At 44.3% G+C, this 25134-nt stretch overlaps 1 protein-coding gene across 18 annotated transcripts in view; it reads right to left on the bottom strand.

The window, feature by feature from the left end:
- The window catches only part of FBRSL1 (fibrosin like 1), a 500076-nt gene that overhangs the window by 363992 nt on the left and 110950 nt on the right, over positions 1–25134 (bottom strand). For all 18 annotated transcript variants that reach the window (XM_088176075.1, XM_088176066.1, XM_088176077.1 and 15 more), the window contains exon 2: positions 2538–2738. In XM_088176075.1, the coding sequence (XP_088032201.1) occupies positions 2538–2738 (201 nt within the window). The remainder of the gene's footprint in view (positions 1–2537; positions 2739–25134) is intronic.

The raw sequence follows: 25134 nt of genomic DNA, 5'->3' as shown, positions 1-25134 counted from the left end.
GCCCCAAACTCTGACAAATCTTGGACAAAAGGATCTAGACTATTTAAAATGCCTTTTTCTCCCTCTGCTTAGTTACAGCAAGAGAGAAATGTGTTTGAATGATTTTTATACACAGTTGGGAGTAATAGGCTGGAAAGGACAGATTGGTTCTTGCAGCCCTCTCCCCATAGCCTGAGGTACAGAACAACCAAATATTCAGGAGCAATCGCAATCTGGATGCTTTGTCAAATGGAGTGAAGTATAAATCTAATTTTCTAAACAAAGCAGACAACCTGGCACTGAAATCAGCTTACCACTTTGCACCTCTCTACAAGGATTAGCAGAATGCCATAATTATAATGCCCAATTTGATTTATTAGAGGAGGTTGCATAGAAAAGATGACAATTCAGTAGCATTGTGAAGAGAGGGGATGAGAGTAGAAGGAAAGCTTCAAATTGAACAGTAATTTCTAAGCAACATCTCAATATAATTAGCATTAATTACAGTAAGCTATCCAAATTAGGTATAAACCTATGTTTAATAACCCTGAGATGCAAAAATCATCCCCCCAATTCCAAAAAACTTAGTATTACAGCCAATTTGTCTAGACAGCTTGGCAGGAAATGCCAGAATTCTAGGTGTGAAATTTGTGGTTACTAAAAAGAAGGAAAAATTATTGAACTTGTCTATATATCACTTGCATAATGAGTTTGAACTAAGAATAGCCTAGTTTATGTAGCTTAGATTTTGCTGCTACTTTCATCAACCTCACAGACCTCCAAACTTGTCTGGATTTCACAACTGTATCAGCTAGGATAATAGCAGGTATTTAAAAAACCTCCCTTTCCAACAAGAGAGGAATTTTAAGTGTGACTTATTTAAAGAGGCACCATGTATTAAATGAGTCACTCATCACAGGTTTTCTTTTATACTCTTTGTGCAGGCTCTTTTTCGAGTTTGTTACTTATCCTTACAGGTTAAAAAAAAATTAAACAATGGAAGTTGAATTCAGGTTTTTATGAATGTGGCAGCAAATCCCCTATTTAATCACTGATGGCAGCCAAATACTACTCAGAAGAAATAAGTAAAAACTCCCTGATTTTTCAAAGCTGAAATACCAATAAACTAAATATTTGGTAAACTAAGGCAGCAGAATATGAGAGAAATCACAGTCTGCCAGTGCAAGAAAATCTCTTACCCCAGAGGCTTCTATGGAAGTGCCATGAAATCCCCACTGGACATAACTATGTGAAACTCAGTTTTAAATTTCATGCAGAACATGTCACTGTTCTCAACCTTTTCCTCCTGCAGGAAGAAGGAACCTCCCCATTGTCTCACACATCCACAATTCTGCAAATCCCTGCCATGCACTGGATTTCCTGCAGTGCAATTTTAGAACTGAAGAAACAACTTTTACCAGACCATGAGAATTTGTAATTTAAAATGTGATGAGCCCTTCTAAATTAATATGCTGAAACACAGAAGAGCATTGATAGAGAAGTAATAGGGGAGGGTTACATGACATAACCTTCACCATCTTTTTAAATGTTAAAGTATTGCAAGTCTGAATAAAACCATTTCCAGTAACTGGACAATTCAATCTTTGGCTGTCTGGCACACACACAGGATTAGTTTCATGGAACAGAAGGTGGCTTGAGTTAAACAGCTCTTTTTCTGCTGGAGAAATGGAGAATAAAAACCACTTTTTCATCTTAGTGTGTTTCTTAGCTCGGAACTAATGCTGGAAGGTCAAGTACACTGGTGTTCCCACTGGCTGCCACTTGGCACTTGTTAAGGACAACTGGGAAAGTGTCCACAGAGAGATGCTGCTGTGCCATGGGGACTGCCAGCCCATGAATGCACACTAAGTCACTAACAAATCTCCCTGCTGAGCAGCAGTTAAGAGATAAAGAGCCTGCCAGCCACAGCCTTTTCTTTGTCACCTGCCCCTCTGTACACACTGTGGCTCAGATGGAGCCTCTGGAATAATTCCCTGCAGCATGACAACTCTTCATTCATTAATGCTCTACCACATTTCACAAGGGTACACAGGAAAGAATGCCCAGAGCACAACTTCTGAAAAATGACTTTCCACTTCTAAAATACTTGAATAGTCTCTCCTCCTCAATCATGTGTTTTGGGGGTAAGTGAAACTCGAGTCATGAGATGGACATAGAAGTTTGTAACTTCCAGGTGCACATTGCCCAGCACAAATCCTCCAAAGGAGTTTTTATGACCTGATGATTTCTACTCGTGCTCAAGACCACAAGGGCCACGAATCTACTGCATGGATCACTGCACTGAATCAAAGCTGCAGGACCCTAGGGAGGTCTGCTCCTTCCTTCCCACATTATTCAGTGCACCTGGCTTCCACTCCAGCTTATGGAACCTGCCCTCAACACAGCATTTGTGCACTTGGCCACAAGTCTTGTAAGAGGCATTGTTTTCACCGGCCCAGAAAAGCCATTTACACGGACAACTTCACCTACCAGCAAGGACAACATCTCACAGTGGCCAACACCACGATGGTGGCTCCAGAGGAGAAGTGTTTCCCTACCTGTTTGGATAGCTTCAAGGGGAGTTTCTTCTTCATCCGTTCCTTGCCTCTTTCTGCCTCTCTCTCTGAGCTCCCCGCATCATTGTTATGGCCATTTTCACTTGGCTCAGCAGATACACAGTTTTCAGATTCTCTAGGTTTTTTGCCTGGATGCCTCTCCCATTTCTCCTTCCGCTCCTGAGGCTTTAGCGACATGTCCTTCTGTAGAGGAGATGAAAAAAAGAGAATGGTAAGTTCTTTAAGTTCTTTGCAGCTACCTTTAAGCATTAAGCTGGATAAATACTGAATAAAAACACCAACAAGACAATATGTGTTTGACCAGAGGTTACTTAAGATGAATAATCAGGCATGCACAATGCAAACAGTAATTTTAGATTAGATTAGGATGAATATTCTCCAGGCTATGTGTTTGATTAATTTCAGTGATGCTGGAACTGGCTATGAAAACGAGCTCACTTCAGATTAATTCAGAAACCACACGTCAACAGCACATGAGCAAATCAGCATCCTGAAGGGAAGCCTTAAACTGTTCAACTGAAACAGAGGTGGGTTTTGTTTTCTGTTTCTGATCTGAGAAGGAAACGCATCAGACCCCCCTTGGGGCTGACAGTCTGTGATTCACAGCAGCATTCATATGGAGAAAGGCACTTCTAAAGCCCTACCACGAATTCCCTGAGCCAGAGAGATCAATGGGATCCAAACACACAACAGAGGTTGAACACTTCTAAGTGCTAAGTGTCTGCCCTGAACCAGGCTGTAACACACAATCTAAGCACAGCTTAAAAGCGGGGATGTCATGTCATAATGATTAACATTGCAAGTGAGATCAGAGAAGGGAATTACTCCTGCTATCCCTGGCATCTCTGAGGACTGGAAGCTGAACTCCCAGTGACAATGTACCCAAGTCCCTCTCCATGCACACCGTGTGGAAAAGGAGTCCAAGAAATAATATGCCAAATCACTGTGACATTGGGTCACTACAGCTAGATATACTTTTCCCTTATGTCTTTTATTAACTGCTTAAGGAGCAAAAATTGAATTCTTATGGGAATGTTTTGCAGGATATCTATTCCAATTATCTTTTTATGTGAGGTAAATAGATAAGGAAATACCCTAAAAGCACTGCTTACTATGCCAAAATTCAGCTACAGATATTTTTCTAAATGCCTCGCTTTTGACTCGAGCAGTTACATGACAGGTATTTGTATCTTACATGAATGGAGATCACAATACAACTGCTCACATCAATGCACACACCTTCAGTACTGCAAAAGAGCTCATGAAAATCATTAGCTCTCTAGTCTCTCAAAAACTGAAGCCCAACAAAAAAAGAAAATTAGGAACTGGAATGAAATGCCCTGCTGATTGCTCCAGATTACTTCCTCCCCCTCTCCCTTTAATTAGAGAATTGACTGCCTCAGTGTGCAACATGCTGATTCCACTCCAAATCACTCACTTGTTTAAAGTTGCCCTTCCCTGGGAAGTGAGTGATGCACTGGCACTTGAGGGTCACAGACACATTGAAATTAGAACCAAGGCAATAAAACACAGCTGTTTGCAATTCCTGCCCAGGCTCCCAGACAATGAGCCAGCATCCAACCTCTGTACACCTTGCACAGGAGTCCTGTGGGGCTGGAGGCTCCTCTTACAGCACACACACACATATCAAGTTGCCAAACCCCCGAAGATACAAATCTTCCACCAAAACTAAAATAACTAGCACTGTCTTGGGGGCACAGAACAAACCAGTACACAGCTCAGCTTGCCAAGTCCATTGCTAGGGAAAGAGGAAGGAAAATACATATCTGGCATTATTCTCCGTGAAGGATAAAGGAATATAAATCCGTGTTTAGCTGCTCAGTTTGGTTTTTAGTTTAAAGATAACACTTTAAAGCAGCAGTTCAAGATGCCAGTTGAAAAATATCATATTGTGCTGTTTACTGGGAAGCTACTGAGATAAAAATCAAAATGCTAATCTTCAGTAACTAATCAAAAACTTGTCATGTGGAAATGATATCTGCTAACTGATACTCAGCAAAACATTAGAAACAGCAATCACCACAAACGTGCACTTCTTCACAAAGCCAGATGCACTTGTGATGTGACAGCAGGTGCAAGGAAGATGCTGCATGAGGTGACATGGACCCTGACAGGAGAGAAAGGAGGCTGGGGCAGGGAATGCCACCACCCGAGAGAACCAGCAAATCATGCACTCCTGGCTTGAGGGGTAATATTCACTTCTAAGGATGCCTTCAAAGCCAATAAATTACCATTTTGGTTTAAACTCTATCTGGTTTCACATGGTGGTTGGGCCTCTGTTAAAGCTTTAGGGAAAGTCTTCCCTTGGTACCCACAGCACATTCACTGCAGGTTTTCAGACTATTCCTTTCACCATAGAACTGGTCTAGAAATCTGTGTTTTTCTCCTTATTGAACCCTACAAAATTCCCTACTTCAAAATGCAGCTTTTCATCCCATTTTGTCTGGAGATTTAAGGCTTGTCTCATCGCTGAGCTACTAGCAAAATTAATTCATGAAATACAGTTATAGCTGGATCAAAGCCAAGGAAATAATTCATTCACTTGTAGTGCCATCCAAGAATCTCAAGCACTTTCCAAACAGCCATGAATTAAGCCCCAAGGCTGAGGCTGCTCCTGCCTCAGTGGGGGGACAGTGGAAGGAGACCTGGGGACACAGGGACAAAGTCACGTTTGTGTGACAAGAAAACCTACTCCAGAGTGCCCTTTGTCCCTGCTTCAGCAAAGGACACACTTTTCTGGGAAGGCAGGACACAGAGCTCAGCAGCCCTTGCTGACAGAGGGTGACAGCAGGGTGTTCTCCAGGCTGCTAAATGCAGACCTCTGCAGCCTCAGGCAGAGCAGGAGGGGGCTAATGGGGTTTCTGTTCTTACCTCCTTTGTCTCCTTTCTATTTGCTCTACTAAAAGAGCCTTCCAGTGATTGCTCTTTTACTAAAGTTTATGACCTCCAAGTTGGGGACCTCACTTAGCACAAGAGCTTACTATTTTTGGATGTGCATCTGTGCTTGTGCACAGGCAATTGCTGGAAAATTTAAGCACATCCAGAATATACAGCACATCACAAGAGTGGAGGTTTATTGATGCACCTTGACTGACTTCCATCCAGAAATCCCAGCCTGCAGGTGAGACTGGGCTCCTGACAAAGTGCCCCACTGGAGCCTTCCCCCCAGAGCAGCAGGTATTTTCATCCTCTGCACATCAGGTAAAACCTGGGGATTCACACAGGGACAGGATCTGAAGTCAGACCCCAAAGTCAACAGGTCTTCACATCAGCCTTGTGGTTTCTGCCCAGCCCAGGAGTCTGCAGACCTGCCAGCCTTTGCTGTCACAGTCAATCCCCTTCTCCAGGGAACCTGGGGGATCCCACCCAATCTCTCTTCTCAGTTCCAGAAACGAGACTGCTAAATCTTACTCCAGAATATAGAAAACTGTTTTGTTCCTTACTAGTCATTGCTTCCAGGACTGTCTTCTACCTGTCCTCACTTCAGAATTTCTCAGACACCTTCCAGGGCAGGCCACAGCCTCTCCATCTGCACCCCTTGTCTGTCTGGGCTGCAGACAGAGTGCAGATGGTTCTAACTGGCTGCATGGTTACAGATAGGGAAGAATGAGACCTTTCTTCAGAGCCCCTTTCCTGGCAGTTACTCCATGAAAAAATACAGATTCTATCTCCCTATTTGTTTATTTGGATGTGCAGACACCAAAGAACACTTCATCTGAAAATGGGAATGTGGTATCTCCTCCAGCTCTCCCTGGAATTCCTCACACACCTTCACAGCAGCTGTGCAGATTCACTGACAAAGACCCTGGCAAATGCTGGCAACCCAAGTACTTAACCTAGGCTCTGCAACAGATTTTGGGAGTCACAATAAAAACCCTGGTGATTTTTTTTCCATCACTATTCAGCCCAAGCAAGTTATGCAATTGCACCTCTGCTTGCAGCAGATCTGGCAGGAACCCTTAATCACTTGGAACACTCCTCCCTGAAAAGCCATTTTTCTTCTGTCACCAAGGCACAGCTGCAATCCCCAAAGAACTCAAGGTACACACTGCCCAGCTGATAAGTAAAGCTGGGAATAACGTGGGTGCACAGCCCCCAGCTCTGGAATGAGACTGTTCTTACCCCTAAAATGCCACAGTGAGAGACTTCTGCACAATGGACTCCACGTTTGCTGTTTGATCAGGAAATAATGATCAGCCCTGGAGGAGCCTGGCACAAGCTCACATCCCACAGCCATCCTCTGGCTGGGGTTATCACTGCCTGTTTGCTCAGCCCAGCTCAAACTCAGCCTTAATCCTCTGAATTTACACAGCTCTGAGGTATCAGAAAGACTGCAAGGGCCAGCTGTGGTTAGAAATACCTTTCACACACAGGGAACACTTAAAGAACCTGAAGAAAATGTCCAAAACCCACACAACTGGATGAAAACCCTCGGGTATACTGCTGGGATGCAGAGGGTAAAAATAACACCTACAGATAATAAAATAACTATCCTTAGCCCTCAAGCATCAGTTCAAAATGCAGCCCCGGTGTGAAATCAAGGCCATTACAATCCCCTGTCCCCAGGGCCCGTCGGACACTGCCAGGCTCAGCCTGGCTACGCTGCAGCCCTGCCAGACTGCCTGTGCCAGCTTCACAAGATTATATGGGCTGATTTCCCAGAAGGGAAACAGCCTCCAGCTTCTCTCTGCACAGCTCTTCACTGCAGCACTTATTCCTTAAGTTTGGCAATGTGAAACACCCTACCGAACATCAAATAGGGGAAGGATCCACACAAAGGAAATAAAAACACTGCTGCCTCTGAAACTGACCCTGCTTGTCCATGTTTCTGCCTCCAGCTTCTCTCAAAAAATTGCAATGGAAAAGCCCCCAAGGATCAGAGAACCATCTATCCTTGCACCAACTTGATCATGCAATTAGCAGTAGGGTTGTCAAATGTGTTTGTGTAATAGTTCAGGGAGAGATCCTGGCTCAGAAAGGACCTGAAACAGATTTTTAAGTATTCCTATTGACCTGATACTCAGTTTATAGAACCACAGAAACAATTGCTGACAATGTTCTCGTGCTTTCTAAGCAGACAAAGCACATTACAAATACAGACAGAACCACTACTAACACAAACCTACTGTCCGTTGATTTGCATAAAGGACACACAAGAGACAGTAATTCAAATGGAAAGATAATACTGGAGATACACAAGAGAAATGTACATTAAAGACAAACTTTAAAGAATGGATTTGAAGACTGGTCTGTAGAGAAAGAGAAACCACTGCAAGAACAGGAGCCAGCACAAGAAGTGATAAACAGGCAAATGAAATCAGGTGAATAATAAGGAAAGAAAAAGAGGATAAAAAAGCACCACTGAAGGGCATCAGGTAGGACCACACCAAGGTGACTGAATTTGAACTCAGCAGGGTGAACAGGCAGCAAACACAACTGAAAGGAGCAGAAGCACATTTAACAGTGGCAGAGAGGAGAAGTCAGAGCTCTGCCCTGGAGAGCCGAGGGGCAGAGTTTGGTGGCAGTGGGGGCAGGCTGTGGAAGGAGGGCTGGCCCATAGCTCAGCACTGTGGCTCCTTGCTGGCAGCCCCCAGGCAGGAGCCAGCCCAGACTGCCCGTCCCCAGCCCAGGACACTTAGCAGTGTGCTGGCATGTCCAGCCACACAGCTCCGCTTCCACCATGGGGAAGTTCTCACTTCTCCTGTAATGTAACACACACTTGTTTGTTTTACTTTCCAGCCCTCTCTTCTCCCCCTCTGAACTTCACTGCAAACATAACTCAAGCCCCTCCCCAGCCTCTCAGCCAGAGACACTAAAGCTGTTTCAAAAGGTAGAAACGGGAGTCTAGATTTGAAGTGACTTTCTTGCTTTGACCCGACATTCAAGCAGTGCAATCAATATCAATTAAAATGATTGCAAATGAAATCCTTGCTTGTTTAACCTTGGACTGCAATTCTCCTTTCACAGCTGACATATTCCAGATGAGTTCGGGTCCTACTTTTTAAAATGCATCACATTTGCTCTGACCCTGTCAAATGTTTAGCTCAAGAATAAGATGACTTTTTGACAAGACAGATTTGGAAATGTTAAGACATTTGAAGCTGACACTGGTTTGCAGGTTTATGATACATGATTTAACTTAAAAATACAAGTGGATGAACCAAGAAACTTACTGTAATTGAAACACTCAAATTTATTACCAGAGGCTATGTTCCTGTCACCTATGAATAGCTGAAGAGCAAGCTGCCATACTCTGCTGAACACCCGCTTGTTATGTCTCCCAAGAATTAAGACCTTTGCTTCCAGGACCTCAAAGACACAGAACCAAGTAGAGAAAGCTTGGAAAAATGTTACTTCAACAAAACAGTCAAAAATTACAAAACGGAAGGTCAGTTCACTATTCTTTTAAATGCATTTCAATCCATGTTGAATTTACAAGGCTTTGATTGCTCTTTTTGCTTGCACAAGACCTGAATAAATAATGAAGTAGGGTTGAGCAACGATTGTTTTTTAAAAAACGAGGAGAAAAGGCGGTGATAGTGTTCCTTTCCTTTCTAATTACTCAAGGAAAAATCCAGTCCTCTCCCCCCACAGCAGTAGGAAACAGAGCGTTTAACATTCATTTAGGGAACAATAAAAGTAAGAGCGCACACAGCAAACACCTTCACTTTAGAGGCCGAGGAAATCCGCAGGAATGCGAGCTGTCCATGTTTTTGGTATAAGCCCTTCTCCACCATCACCCATGGGGGAGGTGGATACACAAACTCTCCCGTTCGAAGCCTCACTCCACAAGCTCCAGAGGCAGCCAGCTGTGACTCTGCTCCCTCTCCAATTTCCTGCTCAGAGCCTGCGGGTGCCTCACTGCAGAGAGCTGCACCCCTCTTCCTCTTAGCTGCCTCCTTACAGACACTGCACAGCTATTAGGACTCCCACAGGTGCTTGCTGTCCATCAGAAAGGAAATGATCCCATTTGAAGCCATCAGTATTTCCTCCAGTGATGGCAGTAAATGCCCGACGAGCGCTCACAGAATTACTGTCAGCGGAAAGTGTGTCAGAGAGCGAGGGAGCTTAAATGATTGAAGGGGAGCTGGGGCACCATTTCCAGGTAGATGAAATGAGGCATATTGCAAGCACAGCCTGCCTGGCTTTTACAGCCTGCAGGAGTGCTGAAAGGTGCTGCTGCCCATGCACCACCAGGCCACCCTGCCCAGCTTCCACTGCAGATAAAAAGCACATTTTGGCTGAAGCTGCTTTCAGCCAAGATTGGGAGCTCAGCCTGCCTGGTTTATGTCGTGTACAAAGGAGCTGGAAAGAGCTTGTGCCTGTCAGACAGCAGCTTCTCCAGCTGCTTTGATTGCTGCACTGCCAGGTGTGAATGCTGAGCAGGGAGCAAGTCCTGCCTGCAAACTCCCATCCTCCCAGGAGCTCCTTCCCAAGGGACCCAGCAGGAATGGCAGCAGCACCACACACTGCCCAGCATCCCACAAGTGACAGACTACACAGAAACATCCCCACCTTGAAGAATGTGACCTGGAGCCTTCAATCTCAACTAACTTCCAAAGGTATCCAGCAGGTAAGCTACACAGTCCGACACACACTCCAGGTCCAGTGTTTTGGGAAAACATTCCTCAAGTGTGCCAATATCCAAGGACACTGCTGAGCCCACTGCTGATAGCCATCAAACAGATGCTTCTTGACAGAGCAGCCTTTAAACATTTACACAGAACTAATTTCCCTCTCCCTAGATTATTCAGACAGGCACTCCTTGAATTCAAACAGCTCCCACCAAGTGGCAGAATTAGGACCTGAAGAATCAGCTCCTTTCCTAAAGCCAGATGTGGCCATATCATCCCTCATTTCCAATCTTGCCAGGAAGATAACACAACCCCCCCCAGTCCCCAGTTGGCCCTAACTTGCCAAAGGAAAAAGCATGAGGATCCTACCAGCACAAACTGGTACAGCAGCTGGATGCATTCATCATTACCAATTTTCAGCTAAGCTAGTCAGATAAAACCAGAAACACAATGTTGAGTAAAAATACCTCCAGCCTATTTATTACTATAGACACGAATGCTTTAAAATGAAAAACAAAAGGAGAAGACCCAATTGCTTCTACCTCTGCTGAGAGGGATGTCATACTTTCCTGAGCTGGACTCTGGAAACGGAGTTGAGCCAAGCTGAGGCTGGGCAGATGGACTGGACACATGGCTCATTTACCAAAGGCACAGGCCTAAATTTTGCTCTCCTCCATCTATACTCCTGCGTTTAAAGGTTTGGTCTTCACAGTGTGAAATACACAACAACCACAGTATGATTGAACCGACTCCCATGGGAATAGCTACAGCTATAACCTTAGGAACTTCGTCATGACTTCAAGAACCTCAGCCTGATTTCTAAAGTAATTCAAGGCTTCCACCTGCTAAATACAGAGTTTTTCTCTATTTTTTTATGATTCCACCACATGTTCACTTCACAGTACATACTTTTAAAACACAGCCATGACAACTGTACTGCTCTTAAGGCAGCAGCACCAACAGCATGGAAGCTCCAGACCAATCTTCCGCACGGTGACAGCTCTGAACACTGCACTCTGTTCACTCTGCAGTAACTGCAGGTGTTAGAGACCCTGCTGCCAGCCTGCACCCTTTATTCCCACTCCAGGAAGGGTGCAGCTGCCCGTGGTGCTGCAGGGCAGAGGGGTGAGCTGAGCCCCAGCAGAGCAGGCTGTGAGCTCTGCAGTTTGACACAGCCTGCACAAAGCCAGCCAAGAGAGGAGTGCTCGTGAACTCGCTCCTGCCAACTCTGCTCTAGGGGTGAGAGTCTCCAGAAATAAAAACAGCCATATCCTGATCCCTGGGGCTGCCTTATAAATTAATTTCTGTTTAAACACCATGACACTAGAGGCATTTTTTTACCAGCTCTGCAGTTGCCCTCAGTGGTAGGCAACAATTTTCAGTTCAGCTGTCATGAGCTCTAGAATGTGTATTCAATAATTAGTCCTCTGGTAGTTTTCTTCTGGCTGGGAAACAAACGACAAGAAATATAAATGGTTTAACAAGAAGAAATATGTAGGAGCCAGCCTCCTCCAGAAACAGCTGCCCATAGCACATTACTAAGGGGAAAGCTCTGAGCAGGATGGCTTCTAGCAGGAGAGTGATGCCTTTCCATCTATCTAAATGTCACATGTGTTAATGGAAAGCCCAGGACAGTGCAGCTGTGCCACCCTGGCCAGCCCTGCTGCTGGAGAGATGCAGTGTACAGGGCAGCCTGCAGCTGTCAGTGTGGCCAGCAGAGATGCTCTCCCACATCCAGGGGCTGAGCACACCACGTGCTCCTGAGCAGCTCTTCCTATCACCGGTCTGCTTGAACAAACAACGAGCAGCCAAATGCTTCAGTATATCCTTAGGGCTTCCTAGAATAGTTTCAAATAGTCTCATATCTGTGGCAGAGGCAAAACATTCATTTATATCCTAGGCAATTGCTGAGAAATGGGAAACATTCACCATAGTAGCAGGCAATTTTAATGTATTCTATGTTACAAAACGTTTTCAGTCAGAGAGCTCAAAGGTCATTAATAGATTTTCATATGTTTACAGACAGCAGCAATTTCAAGCTCTGTAATTTTAAAACTGCATGTCAGTCTCTCAACTTCCAGCTGTTATTTTAACATTAGATAATGAACACAATGCAAAGGTTACACAATCACTTGAACCAGCTTATGCAGTAGATCCAGTCACACAAATAATTATTAAATTCTAATTACACATATATTATCACTCTTATTAGAACAGCAGGGCAAATCCTCTTTTACAGAGAGATCAACAGTTTAGAAAAAGAGGCCAGCAAGGTTATGCTTTTAGAGTTGCTCTTCTCTCTCCCCCATCACCTAAAGCACTGCTGATTTATGAGTCTCAAAAACAACACCTTGTTAACACCTCACCAGCCGGTGCACATCCAGCCACCAGCTTCTGTTTTCCTTAAGTCTATTGTAGATCCCTAAAACAGACATTGATGCCTACTAAAAATATTAATCCTTGATCAAAGGACAAAAAAGCATGTAGTGGTTACCCAGTGTCCTGTTTAAATATGCTGTTTTTTCTTTATGCAACTACTTTGATACTAAGAAGACATCCTCCAAAACGTAGAGATTTCTTCTAAGGAGAGTGCTGTTACCTAAGCTAAAGCTTTGCAAGACAACAGGGTCCCATAACATAGATTTTTATTTTATTGTAATTTTAAAGCAGATGACATTATTATAATAATCTCATCTGACTCTTTTATCATGCAGCCAAATGAGCAAAATCACCCAGCTGTTGTCTCAGGGAAATTTTGGATGTGCACTAGCAAACTGTCCTCTTACCACATAAGAAAACCAGCAGATTATATTTTGCTCATCTCCCTCATTTTTTTCCCCCTCTCTATTCCCAGGCAGTGCAAAGTGTTACTCGCTCTGGTTTATTCCGCCCCAATCCAGCTGTCAGTCACACAGCATGAAACCTCAATGGGAATTGAGGAATCTCATCCCCAAGATTCAGCTTTGAAGCAGGACAGACCAGCCATGTCCCTTTGTGTGACTGCGGTCTCCTGCAGTGACAGCAACGCTACCCTGGCAAAGTGATGTCTCTCTAATCCCCAGAGCATCCTTAGCCAGCCATGAATTTCACACTGGGAAATTCCAGGCTTTGACATTAAATAATTCCAGCTGGGATTTTCAAAGGATAAGAGGTAGGAGTCCAATCCCATCACATTCCAATAGGAAGCCCTTAAGGTTTGGTTTATTTTCTTTTTAAGAAGGAAACCCATATTTCATTCTCATTTCCAGCCCAGTTTCCTCTGGGACATGAAATTGAAAGCAAGAAACGGAGGGCAAGTGCAGTGCAAATGGGAAGAGAGACTTCTGAGAGTGCCAAACAACACCTCCAGATCCTGGGTACATCAGCTTGCAAAGGGCCATAGGAGAAGGAACAGATAAATCAGCACATCCATTCCTGTTCCTGAGGAAAAGGAACCTCTGTACTTCACCTTCACTTGCCAGAAGGAAGAAGTAACCAAGCAAACACCAAACGAGGACAGCAGATAATTGAAGCATAGAAGCCAACAAACCCAGCAAGCTGCAGCAAGGAGAACACGTGCAGAATGGGAATGAGGTGATCCACTCATCCACACGTGTCAAATTCGGCTGGGGCAGGCAGAGCTGCCAGGACAATGACCCAGGGCAGAGACAGAGCTCACAGAGCAGGTGCTGTCACTCACCCCACGCCCTCTCACCAAATCCAGAGCCAGTGCTCCAAGCTCTCACCAGCTTTCACACTCTTTCCATCATGTTTAGAGGATCTCAGTCCTCCCCCAACCAAGAGGTGCTAAGCTGTGTCTCTTTGCAACCATTTCAACTCCCATGCTAAATTACAAATTTCTCTAAATGCTTAGCTTTCAGATACAGAAACATCTATCTGCACTTCCCAGAGCCAAAACTGAAGGTTGGCTGGCATGTAGGACACATTTTTCTTCCTTACTGAAACAAGACACTGCCAGTCAGAGACTAGAGAAAGGGGCATTCCTGCAGTTTTCCATTTGCTGGTAGCCCTCAACCTTGAAACACAATAGGGAATTAAAACATGATACAGAGCAGCAACTTCCATCCCTGCTGGCCCACTCAAATCAGTTAAGAGCACTTGAACATCTGATTCTTGCACATCTCTGAGAGTTCAATTTTGCCTCTCATTTACTGTTCACAGCACCTTGTCAACAACAAACATCACAGAGTGAGAAATACAGATGCAGCACACAGCATTTATTTGTTCAAACAGGCATATCCCTTTGGCAAGAACCAAAAAACCCAGTCAATGTGAGAAGGGTTAAGATGGAGCAGATGCAACCAGAGACTCTGGGGAACAGCCTGTGTGGAAGCAGGGTTTCTTGTGATTACTTCTGTCTTGTAGTTCTTAATAACCCACATCACAGCTGACATCTCCACCAGCTCTCTGCTTCCTTATGTAGATAACCAGAAACAGAAAGGCTGACGTGGCAATTATGTTGTACACAAACACACACACACACTGCCTAACAACCCTACAACAGCACAAGAGACAAGCACACCTCACGTGTGAGATACTGGGTCTAAAACTCGGCTTAGAAACTGCTCATAAAATCAGGTAAAAGCTGCAGCACAGCTCAATTGTGCAACGGCACAAAGGATTTTCAAGATGACAAAGATCTAGAAAAGCATTTTGCAACTCCAGTTTGTTAATGAAGCTCTGATCTCCACCACAGCTATAACCCAGGGGGCTCTTGGTGCCTGCCTGCTGCATTAACACATCACACCGAGCAGCAGCACTTCAGGAATGAGCTGAGGAGACCCCGGCCAGCAGAGCAGGGAGATGCTGGGGTCCCCAGTGTCCCCTGTGCCACCTCCATCCCGAGGCTGTTGCTAAGAGACAAAGTGCCCGGGGATGCCTGCAGAATCCTCCAGCTGTGCACCCCCAGCGCCTCAGCCCCATTCCCAAAAGTTCCCAATCCTGGCACCCAACGGGTCACAGCGTCTCTCCTGGAGCCTTTGATAATCTCGCTTTTGTGTGCAAAGCAGCTCCTGTCAAGGAATTCAGGGAGCCTGATGATAGTAAAACCTGCTGATAAAAAGATAATATCAAGAGTACTCCATTTCAAAAAGCTGAGAGAAGGGCACAAGGGGAAATTTCACACATCAGAACAGAAGTGCTCACTAAAGCAGAAAGGGGTTTAAAAACACTGGGGTTTTGAGGTATTTGTTTCCAGTGAAGGATCTGGATTTCCCAAGTTCCCCACTGTGACCAAGCAAAACTGTAAGCATTAGTTCTCAGGTTTCAGCAGAATCTATAAAAGCAGGTGACCGAGACAACAGCACTCTTTGCAAAGATATCAGAAGCCAGTGTATTCTTAAACCTCACAGATCTGGGCTGACAACATAAAGGCTTTAAAAACCAGAAAGACCAGCTCCAATGTGCACCCATCCCACAGAAGGCAGCAACCCGGGTACTGCAGGGCCATGTTAATTAACACGTGCTTAATGGCACTTAATTCCCCATCTCTCTCTCTCTCTCTCCACGTGACTCTTATTGATACAGATGGGGTTTGTGGCTTTCACATCCCATTAGCAAAAGTCTAGGAAAAAAAAATAGAAAAAGCATGCTGAGAAGGTGAGGGAAAGTTCTTTCATAATTTATAAATAACATCACAATTTGGCTTTTATCAAGCTTTTCTCATTAGCAATTCTTATAGCACAACACAAAGGGAATCAGCATTTTGACCTCTATTTTTACAGAATGAGAAATTAACAAATGCAAAGCAGCTCGCCCCAAATCAAACATCAGTTCTCTGGCAAATCTACATCTCCCAGCTCCTAATCACGCTGTGCTGCAGGAGAACCAACAGTCAAACACTGTCAAAATCTCCTTCTGGCACTGGGAAGGGTTACATGGTGGTGGTAGAGAGCAGATTTTTCTAGGACACACAGTATGTGCAAATGCAGATATTAGCTACAGAGTGGGCAACAGGTGGTTTTTGTACAGCTTCAGCCTTCTATCCCTTTGAGTGTCTTAGATGAAATCAGCTTGAGAATAGCAAGGACAACATGATCAATATATTAAGTCAAGCTGTTTGTTACCAGAGGAGCAGAACTGGCAGCACTTCTTGGCTTCTGAAATATGACACATAACCTGGCCTCTCTAATGCGCCGCTTTGGACGGCACCCAAAGCCAGCACCATCTGGCCAGCATGGGCATGTGTGTACAAAGAGGACAGAAGAGACTCCTGGCTGACAGATAAAGTGACATATCAGTGCAGCAGCACAGACTCCAAATCTCTTCAGCCTTTGCAAAGCCAGCTCAGCACGCTGCAAACACGGGGCCAGTTAAGTGACTTCAGGTCAATAGAAGGGCTCAGAATTTCTCATGCAGATAAGATCCAGGTAAGCATTTGCTTTGTTTGTAGAAAACATTACCAACAGTAAAAACAAACAAACAAACCCCACAAACAAAACCAAACAAAAATGCAAAATGTTTTTCCTGGGGTAGGTTTGAAGCAGAGGGTATCACGTTTCTTCTCCTGCCCCAAAACTAATCTGTAAGTTTAAAAGTTCGATTTTTCCACCTCTATTTTTTACATGATTCTCCCCTGGCATCACACAGCAGACAAAACCAACATGTTATTCCATGGCTTAGAACTTCTTAAAGCTTGGCCTCCCAGCCATGGCACAGGCCACTCCTTCCTTCTCTCCTGCTATGCACTAGATTCTTCTAGTTTCAGTTTCTAGCATTTCAGGGATGATTTGGCAGTAAGGAAGTGAGAATACTTAGGTAACAGCATGAATTGCAATCTGTTCAAGAGAACAAGTGGGATGTCTCATATCACATCTACCATCCAATTCTGCATTCACCTACATGGTTTTATGCAGCTGTGAACTCCACTGAGACAAGGAAAGTCACAGTGGTGGAGAAGAGAGAACAATCATCATCCTAGTTTATGCCAAATCAAAAAAACCGCAGGAATCACTGAGTAATCGGACCAAATGCCTATTACAGTTTAAGAAAATACAGACAACCTATCCACCTTCTAAAAACCCAGTATTTTACACGGAGCAGCCAAACCTTGTTCTTAGCCTGACCTGTTTTCATTCATTCCCAGAGATCAGCTGGCTTTACAGAACAAGCCAATTATCCCTTCCTCTCCTTTGCAGAGATAACACTGCCAGCACCGTGCCTTCTCCCAGCTCCAGCCCTAATGCCTGCCTTGCTTTCAGCATCCAGCACCTGCCTCAAGCCTGAAATGTGACAAGTGGTTCCAGAGCCAAGGAAGATGGGGACAGGAGCACGGAAAACCTGCAACCTGCTTCCACAGCGAGCCCAGCCTGCACCCACCACTGTCCCCATGCAAAGGCTTCATCCAGGCAGCCTCCAGCAGCTCAGCACACACTTGCTACTTCCCCTTATCTAATCTTACTTTCTGGTACTTGACAGTATCGCAGGCCTGGCATTTAAAGCATTTGTAAGAAAAGCAGCGTGCAGAAGCAGCCAGGGAGATTAGAAGGCAGGCGCTAATTGTCTCTGCTGGGCAGTGAGGAGGTGCTGCAGCATCCCTGCTCCCTTCCCAGCTGTGCCCAGCTGCTGACAGTGACCTTGAGAAAGCCCTTTGCCTTTATCAGGGTGATAGAAGCACCCACGGGACAAGCCCGAGCTCCTTTATCAGTCCCTGCCGCTGCACCAGCACAAACATCTGGGCAGCAGCACAAACATCTGGGCAGCAGCACAGCTGTGGACTGGACCCGTTTGTGCCCAGTTCACCTGGCAGGGACAGCTCAGCCTGGCAAGCAGGGGACATGGTTGTCCCTGAGTGCCCCAGCCAGCAAAGTCACTCATAAGTTCTGAAACATCCTGAGCTTAAGTTGAAACATGATGAGGGAATGAAGAGACAGAAGACACAAAGAGGAACTGAAAAAGAAAGAATAAGTCTCTTGTTCCCCTAGCACACCAAAGTAAAAGTAATTAGAAAAAATAAAATTTTTTAAAAAAGGCATTTTAAGAGGATGCAAAGGGTGCACAAGGAAAAAAAAATCCCCCAACAAAACAACAACTATAGAAACAACACACAAAACAGACCACTAAGGTTCTGTTCAGGTTTTACACTTCTACAACTCGGTAAGTCAGGCTACTGATACAAAACTCCCAGTACATTAAAATCAGACATCAGTCACAAAGCCCCTCACTTGCATGAAACTTATTCCCTTCTGTACTTCTACACATCTAAACCAAAGCACTTCATTAATAAAGGATTTTAAACCCCACCACTATCTACGAAACACTAATTCCCAGGACTCACTCTCACTTTTTGTTTCTACAGAACCTCGAATTCTTTAGGGCTCTCCCATTCTCTGCCATACCTTCCTCAGCTGGTTTCCCTATCCTTTGCTATTTGCTGCATTACAAACAGTTTGGAGGATTGGAAAGCACAGTATTTAACATTTTATAGAAACATCTGCCAACAGAGCTGCTAAACACTCTTGTAAGAGAGACAGAGATGTTTATTTAGACATGCTGCTGACGTTTCCTGTTGCATTTTGATCCTGAGGCATATGTAGTCCTTCCAAACAATTTAGCATGCACTGGGAAGCACAGTTCTCAGAGAAGTGCAGCTGAAAGTAATTGAGATTGAAATTTCAGGCCCATCGCAGGAAAACCATTACCAAGGCTCCTCCCAAGGCTCCAGGCAGAAGCAGCACCTGGCAGAAAGGCAGGCAGGAGAAACCAGGAGCAAAGTTTGGGGCTTGGGCAGGACAATTTCCCGGCTGGCTCAAGTGATGCTGGTCACACTGGCCAGTGCCACAGGGCTGCCAAGTGCAGTGACCTCCTGTCACAGCCCAGGACAGCCCAGCTGTGCAACAGAAGCTGCAAAATTCACACACAATCCACCCACACACCTTGGGGCATCACAGGTGTCCTGAACTGGGTGCCACTGCCACCAGCAAGCCACTGGTCACTGTGCTGGGCCAGCTGGGCCATCCCTGGGCACCGATGGCTGCAAAGGTGTGTCCTTAGTGCCCCAGTCACCTGTCCTGTGCCCTTGGCTAGATTTAATTGCAGTGCCTGGGAGGGCTCTGACCTGACTCCTCCCTGCCCTTCTGCTGGGATTCAGCACCCCACAAGTGCAGCTGACAGCACAGAGCTTACCCAGCCCACTGCCCCTGTGGTTCAGAACCTGATGGATTAGTGCAAACTATAAATTGATCACAGTTAAATCACCTTCAGCTGCTGCAGCACAACCCCCAGGGACAAGGAATCCACATCCCTCCTCTCTCTGCCCTTGCTTCTTGTGTATTAAAAGAGGAGTAACCCCTCATGACCAAGTTAAAAACATTATGTTGGGCTAGAGTTTTAACACAGGCTGTGTGAGTACTTAAGGAAAAGAGTGGTTTATCCTACGTTCACTGAAGAAAAAACCCTACATTTGCAGCAATCTGAAGGAAAAAAGAGAATCCCAAACACAGCTTTTGACATCTGATCCCCAGAAGCAAAGGATAATACTTTCAACAACAGATTATTAATCTGTGTATACAGAAAGGATTAATGCAGCTTGTTGGTTACAGAGAAGGAAACTTAAAAAAAAAAAGAAAAGGAGAACTGTAAATTCAAGCTAACCACACGAAAATTAAGGGTTTATTATGGGGTACAGATTTAAACAAGCAAACCAAGTACTGTTGTGCACCAAAGGAAGAGGAAATAATCGACTCCAGCTGAATTTACTCAGAAGTGTGGATCTCATTCTCCCCCCAAGGAACACTTTTGCAAAAGCAGCTGATTTTACCTTGTGTTTGGGCCTACAAAACAGTGAGGAAACAGCATTTCATTGTTTTAAGACCCTCATAACTTCTTCATGGGGGAAAGTGGATCTCTGCCTGCAAAGATTGATCCAGCACAGTAATGGATGTCCCATACACTGTCTTTTCTTCTGATGCATGTTTGAAGTTATTTGTGTAAATCACCATACTGGTTGCCCTCATCTGGCTTCCATAGGGAAGTATTTTAATGATGATGAAAATAAACCCCAAAAACTGGAACACCGTGAAAACTTGCATTTTATGCAACTACTTTCAACAAGAACCAGCCCAGGAATTTTCTTTCACTTGAGCCCCCTTTAGTAGTGCTCATATTCTGCACATATTTGTGTAGAGCACATTACTCCAATTAAAAAAGAAATTGTACTGCTAGATCTAGCCATATGCTTATAATTACTCTGAAAGAAGTAGGTTTTTTGGATTCTTCTTCTGGGTCCAGGGGTTTTAAATTCTTGATAAAGGTCAAATCATCTCATTCAGAAGTGATGATGAAGTTCCACCAGTGTTTGACTGAAAAAAAGGTCATGAAATCCAAATGCTCTCAATATTCTTTAAATAAACTCATAAGCCTTTGCTCAAGTGTTAAGGGTATTTAAGGACACTGCAGTAAAAATGTATATACTTCTTCTCTTATCAGCCAGAGGTTGCATTAAGTGGCTGAAAATCTGAATAAGAAACTCCCCTCACTGCACCTTTTTCTAAGTTCCTTGTACTACAAGGAACCAAAAAATCCAGATGCTCCGAATATGCCATGGTGACTTATGACTTTAGTGAATGGAAAGATGCTAAGGGAGGGGTAAAAGAACAAGATACAGAGCCCCATGTCTGAATCTCTTCATAGCAGATTAAAAGGATTAATTAATAGCACCAACTCAAAGATTCATAGTAATAACTAAAGAGCAAGCACCGTTTTAGAAGCAGCACATGCACTCACTTCGTAACACCTGATGCACTTGCTTTGTATTAATCAGTTCACACGGACTTCCACATTTTTCTTTTTTTTGATCACAGACACCACCTCTAACAGACAAGCCCAGAGTATAAATTATCTATTATGTATTATATCATTAAATAAATGAACCAGCACGTATCCAAGCTCAAGAAATCCAGAACTGAAATTTGTGCTGTCCAACAACTACAAGGAAAAATCTGGGTAGGTCGGTTCCTAAAGGTCTCCAGCACATATCTGAAGTGAACCTTTGAGCCACAAAGACTTGCCAAGACTAAAGGCAGCCAGCACAAGTGACCAGGTCATAATCTAGTGATGTTTACAGGTCACAAATGAAACGTGGCTGAACTTCTGATCAGCTTCAGACCACTCTGATCCCAGCGCAGAGCACAAGTGAACCAGACACAAAATTGCAAGTTGCCAACAAGCAACTTCCAAAATCTGCTTTTCTTCTTCACTACCCAGCACCAACTGTCTGGATTCCTATCACAGGGTTAAGTTACAAAGTGACAGGAGTTAGAGAGGCTTGCAATAGCTCTGTGCTCACCTCCCTGCAGCAGGGGTGGTTATATCACAGAACTTTTAACAAAGCCAGTCAGTGCAACCTTCCCTTTCCTTGCTGCTTGATCCCCAGAATATTTCATTCTGGACCTTTCCATGATATTGAAGTATTCAACTTGAGGCTGCATGTACAGTGACATACACAGAGTTAATTCCAGCCTTTTGTCAAGGTAGAAATAGGTGAATCAGTGGAAGGGAAGTACTGAGAAAAGAACGTAGATATTGGGAAGGGAGTAGTAAAGGAAATAAAGTTCATTTTTCAAACAGCTGGGTTAAGAATGTCATTCTTTTGAGGATAGTGAAGGAGTTTGATGCACACATCTCCCCTCCAGTCTTCATGCACTCTAAGGAAAAGAGATCTGGGCTCTCCAGCAACTTTGCCCACACAGAAATCTGAGCAGCCAGAAACACAGACCCCCGTGCAGGGACTGGGGCAGAGCACCCTTCACATCACCTCTGCAACGGGAGGCATCAGTGCTCCTACAGCTTAAACTCTTCTTGTCCCTAAAGCTCTTCCTGGCATCAATTATTTTGGGCACAATTCAAATGGCTTCCTCTGAAATCACTTCCAAGCACTCAGAAGCAGAAAGCCCCAAGCAGGCTCTCAGGTAAGGCACTCACTTGAAAGAGTGAGCAGAAGCACAAGGTACCAGCCAGCTGAATTATTCAGGAGCCATGTGCATGGGGTTTTCAACCACTGCTTATTGCTGCTGGTGCAGCCCCTTCACCTTCAGGACAAAAAAAACTCAGTGCTGGGCTCAGAAAAAGATGCCCTTGTAGAGAACAGAGCCTCTCTGACATTGCACAATTCAGGAGCTGAAGGACAGAAATACAATACTGTGTATATCAAACAAGAGGGCACAAACACCATTACAGGCTCCTAATGAGAGACTGATTTCTTCCACAGCAAATTATAAATATACCACCACTAACAGTTTCTGCCCCCTGCCCCCCTATTTTAATAATTTCTGCCAAACTTGGTGCTTATAAAAACAAGTGGTGCAAAACTGTTCAGAGCTTCATCCAGACACATTTCCTCATTAAGCCTTATTAAAACACATTGTCTAATTCAGCCTTTACTCAGGGAAGGTTTCTGACTGCCAGACGAGCCACACATCACTTGTAACATCAACAAAAATCCACTAAGAATTAGTCTAAAACCAAACTCATTTCCTCTACAGGCTTGGGCCAAGATTTGCATCAAAGCCTCTGGAGGCAAAAATCCTACAGCATTATAAAGCATCACCAGCTGCCTGTTTGCCTTCCTAGCATAGCTTCAGATTTATTTGAAATCCATATTTGTGTAACACTAAAAAATTAGTAGGATATTTCAGATTCAAGAGACAAGAGCAAAGGGTTGCTTTGAAGGTCTGTGAATTGAAAGTTTTGTACTGTTTGCATTCATCAGTGGATTTGTTATAAAACAAAGTCCTGAAATGAATTCATAATCATTTAATCACAGCAGCTTTGATTTGCCTCTCAGTCACAAAACACAAAGGTATGTCACGATCCTGTATTTCCAGGACTTACAGCACACTGAAATCCCTGGATAAGAGTTAACAGCCTTTTATTTCACTAACTGAACTAGCAATTTCACTTAGAAAATAGTCACAGGTGCAGTTTCACATCTCTGTGTATTGTGTTTACAGGAGCAAGGCCACTTGCCAATAATAGCAAGTCTTTTTTATTATTTTATTTGGGAGGTTAAAAACTACCCCGGATATGCACTAGGTAATAAATGTTAATAACTTAATCACCTAACTTATAAACCTCATATCTTTCCTTTACCCTATAACTTCTGATGGGAGAACTGAACCACACACAATCAGAGCACACATGAAACCAGCAGACAAGCCAAACCCAGAATCACAGTTTGGGTCCCATGTCCAGCCTTGCCCCTTGGGGCATTCTCTCTGAAAATTCGGCTTACATTTTATCTATCCCATTAGCTTAGGAGAGAAGGCCACCCCCAGCAACAAAATCAAGCTCAGCAGTAGAAGAACCCACTAAAATGTTTAAAATACTGCAGAGCAGCTCCAAGGAAAGGCCTTGGCTGGGGGACAGAGAGCTGATGGGAGGATGGCAGCAGCGAGGGGGGCTGCACAGGACAAAGGGGTGGCAAAGGAAAAACCAAAGCCTGGCACCCCAGCACTTCCCAGGCTGTCAGTAACGGGGCTGCTGCTGTCACTGGGCTCTCCCTGCCATCAGACACTGATAGCACGCCTGTCACAGCAGGCAGAGATGACAAATCACAGGGAATACGTGTCAACACAATCAACTGGCCTGGAGACAGACAGCTGGTGTGCAAATTCCAGCACAGACTGCATCGCTGGTGAAATCATTCCAAGGCGTTTTTAGCAAGCACGAGCTCTCAACAACAGCCCTGGCTGCTAAAAATAGCCCGCTGGAGACTTGCTCCACATTAATAACAGTGCTGGCTAAATTTGAGTCATGACCCACTTGGTGACATATAAGCAAAACAAGCACAAATCTCATAAAGAAGTGAGAGATTAGAGTGCTTAGAGCCCCAGCAGTTTTAATGCACCTATATTACCATGTTTTCTCAACATCAATAGATTCCCCCAAAATCCTGCATAGGGAGGGAGGCAGGCAGGATCCTCTGTCAAATGCAAAAATTCAGGTAACTCTTCAGCACGAACATCAGTGCAGTTCAGTGCAAACCCTCCTCACTACAAACAAAAGGGACCAATACATCAAAGGTGCCAGGTGTCCCCATCTCTCCCATTTCAAAAGCTCCAACTGAGCATTCATCAGTTTTACAAAACATAACTGCAATATCAGGGGGAAAACAGCAAACACTGCCTCCCCAATGGTTTTGAATCTTGAGAAGCAGCAGCATGTTAGGGAAAGAGATCCACTTCTCTCTGGTGTACAACTAACCTCAAAAATGCAGTTTTCCTAGCAAGGGCTGTAACAGCATCTGCAAGCTGGAACTGCTCAAGATCTTTAAGAACAACATACAAAAATGGTAAGCACACAGAGAACTCTTCACACTCACATACCTGAGCAGCAGCTTTGTCTCCTCGGATGTAAATTAATTCCCAGACTGTTTTAAGAAAAAAATCTACTCCCTCAAAACTGCAGGTACACTGCTGAAACACAGGCCACCAGACTTGTCTGAATTAATCCCAGACTCAAACACAGCCTCTTGTTTAGAAAGGTTCAGTTCAGAGATAGCCAGGGATGGAGTCATCACAACCCGTGGTAAACTGCTTACAGTCATTAATTATTCACCCCAGTAAAATTTTGCAGCTTATCTCTCGTCTAAAAGTATCAGTGTTAGAGCCTTCCAGCCACTGGATCTCCTTACAGTTTTGACTGCCAGACAGAAGAGCTCTCTATTATCAAATTTCTCTGCCCTGCACAGGCTGTTATAAATTGTAGTCATGTCACCTCTTGCCCTCCTACAATAAAACAGACAGAGCTCCTGGAGTCCTTCCCTGCCAAACAGATTTTCTGACTCTTTAACAGTCCTCACGACACTTCTCTTGAAGTTTCTCCAATTTTAACCAATGTTCTTGAATTGCAAGCATTAGGATGGAACACAGAATCCAGGTTACACTTGTGTCAACTCCAAATACAGGGGTTATAACCACCTTGGACCTACTCAGCTCAGTACTTCCCTGTCTGCACATTCAATCTTGGGCACAGTTAGGCTGGGAGAA

Source organism: Sturnus vulgaris, chromosome 19 (genome assembly GCF_052056855.1).
Source record: "Sturnus vulgaris isolate bStuVul1 chromosome 19, bStuVul1.hap1, whole genome shotgun sequence".
Classification (NCBI taxonomy): Eukaryota; Metazoa; Chordata; class Aves; order Passeriformes; family Sturnidae; genus Sturnus; species Sturnus vulgaris.
This window is presented reverse-complemented; position numbering and strand designations above follow the sequence as displayed.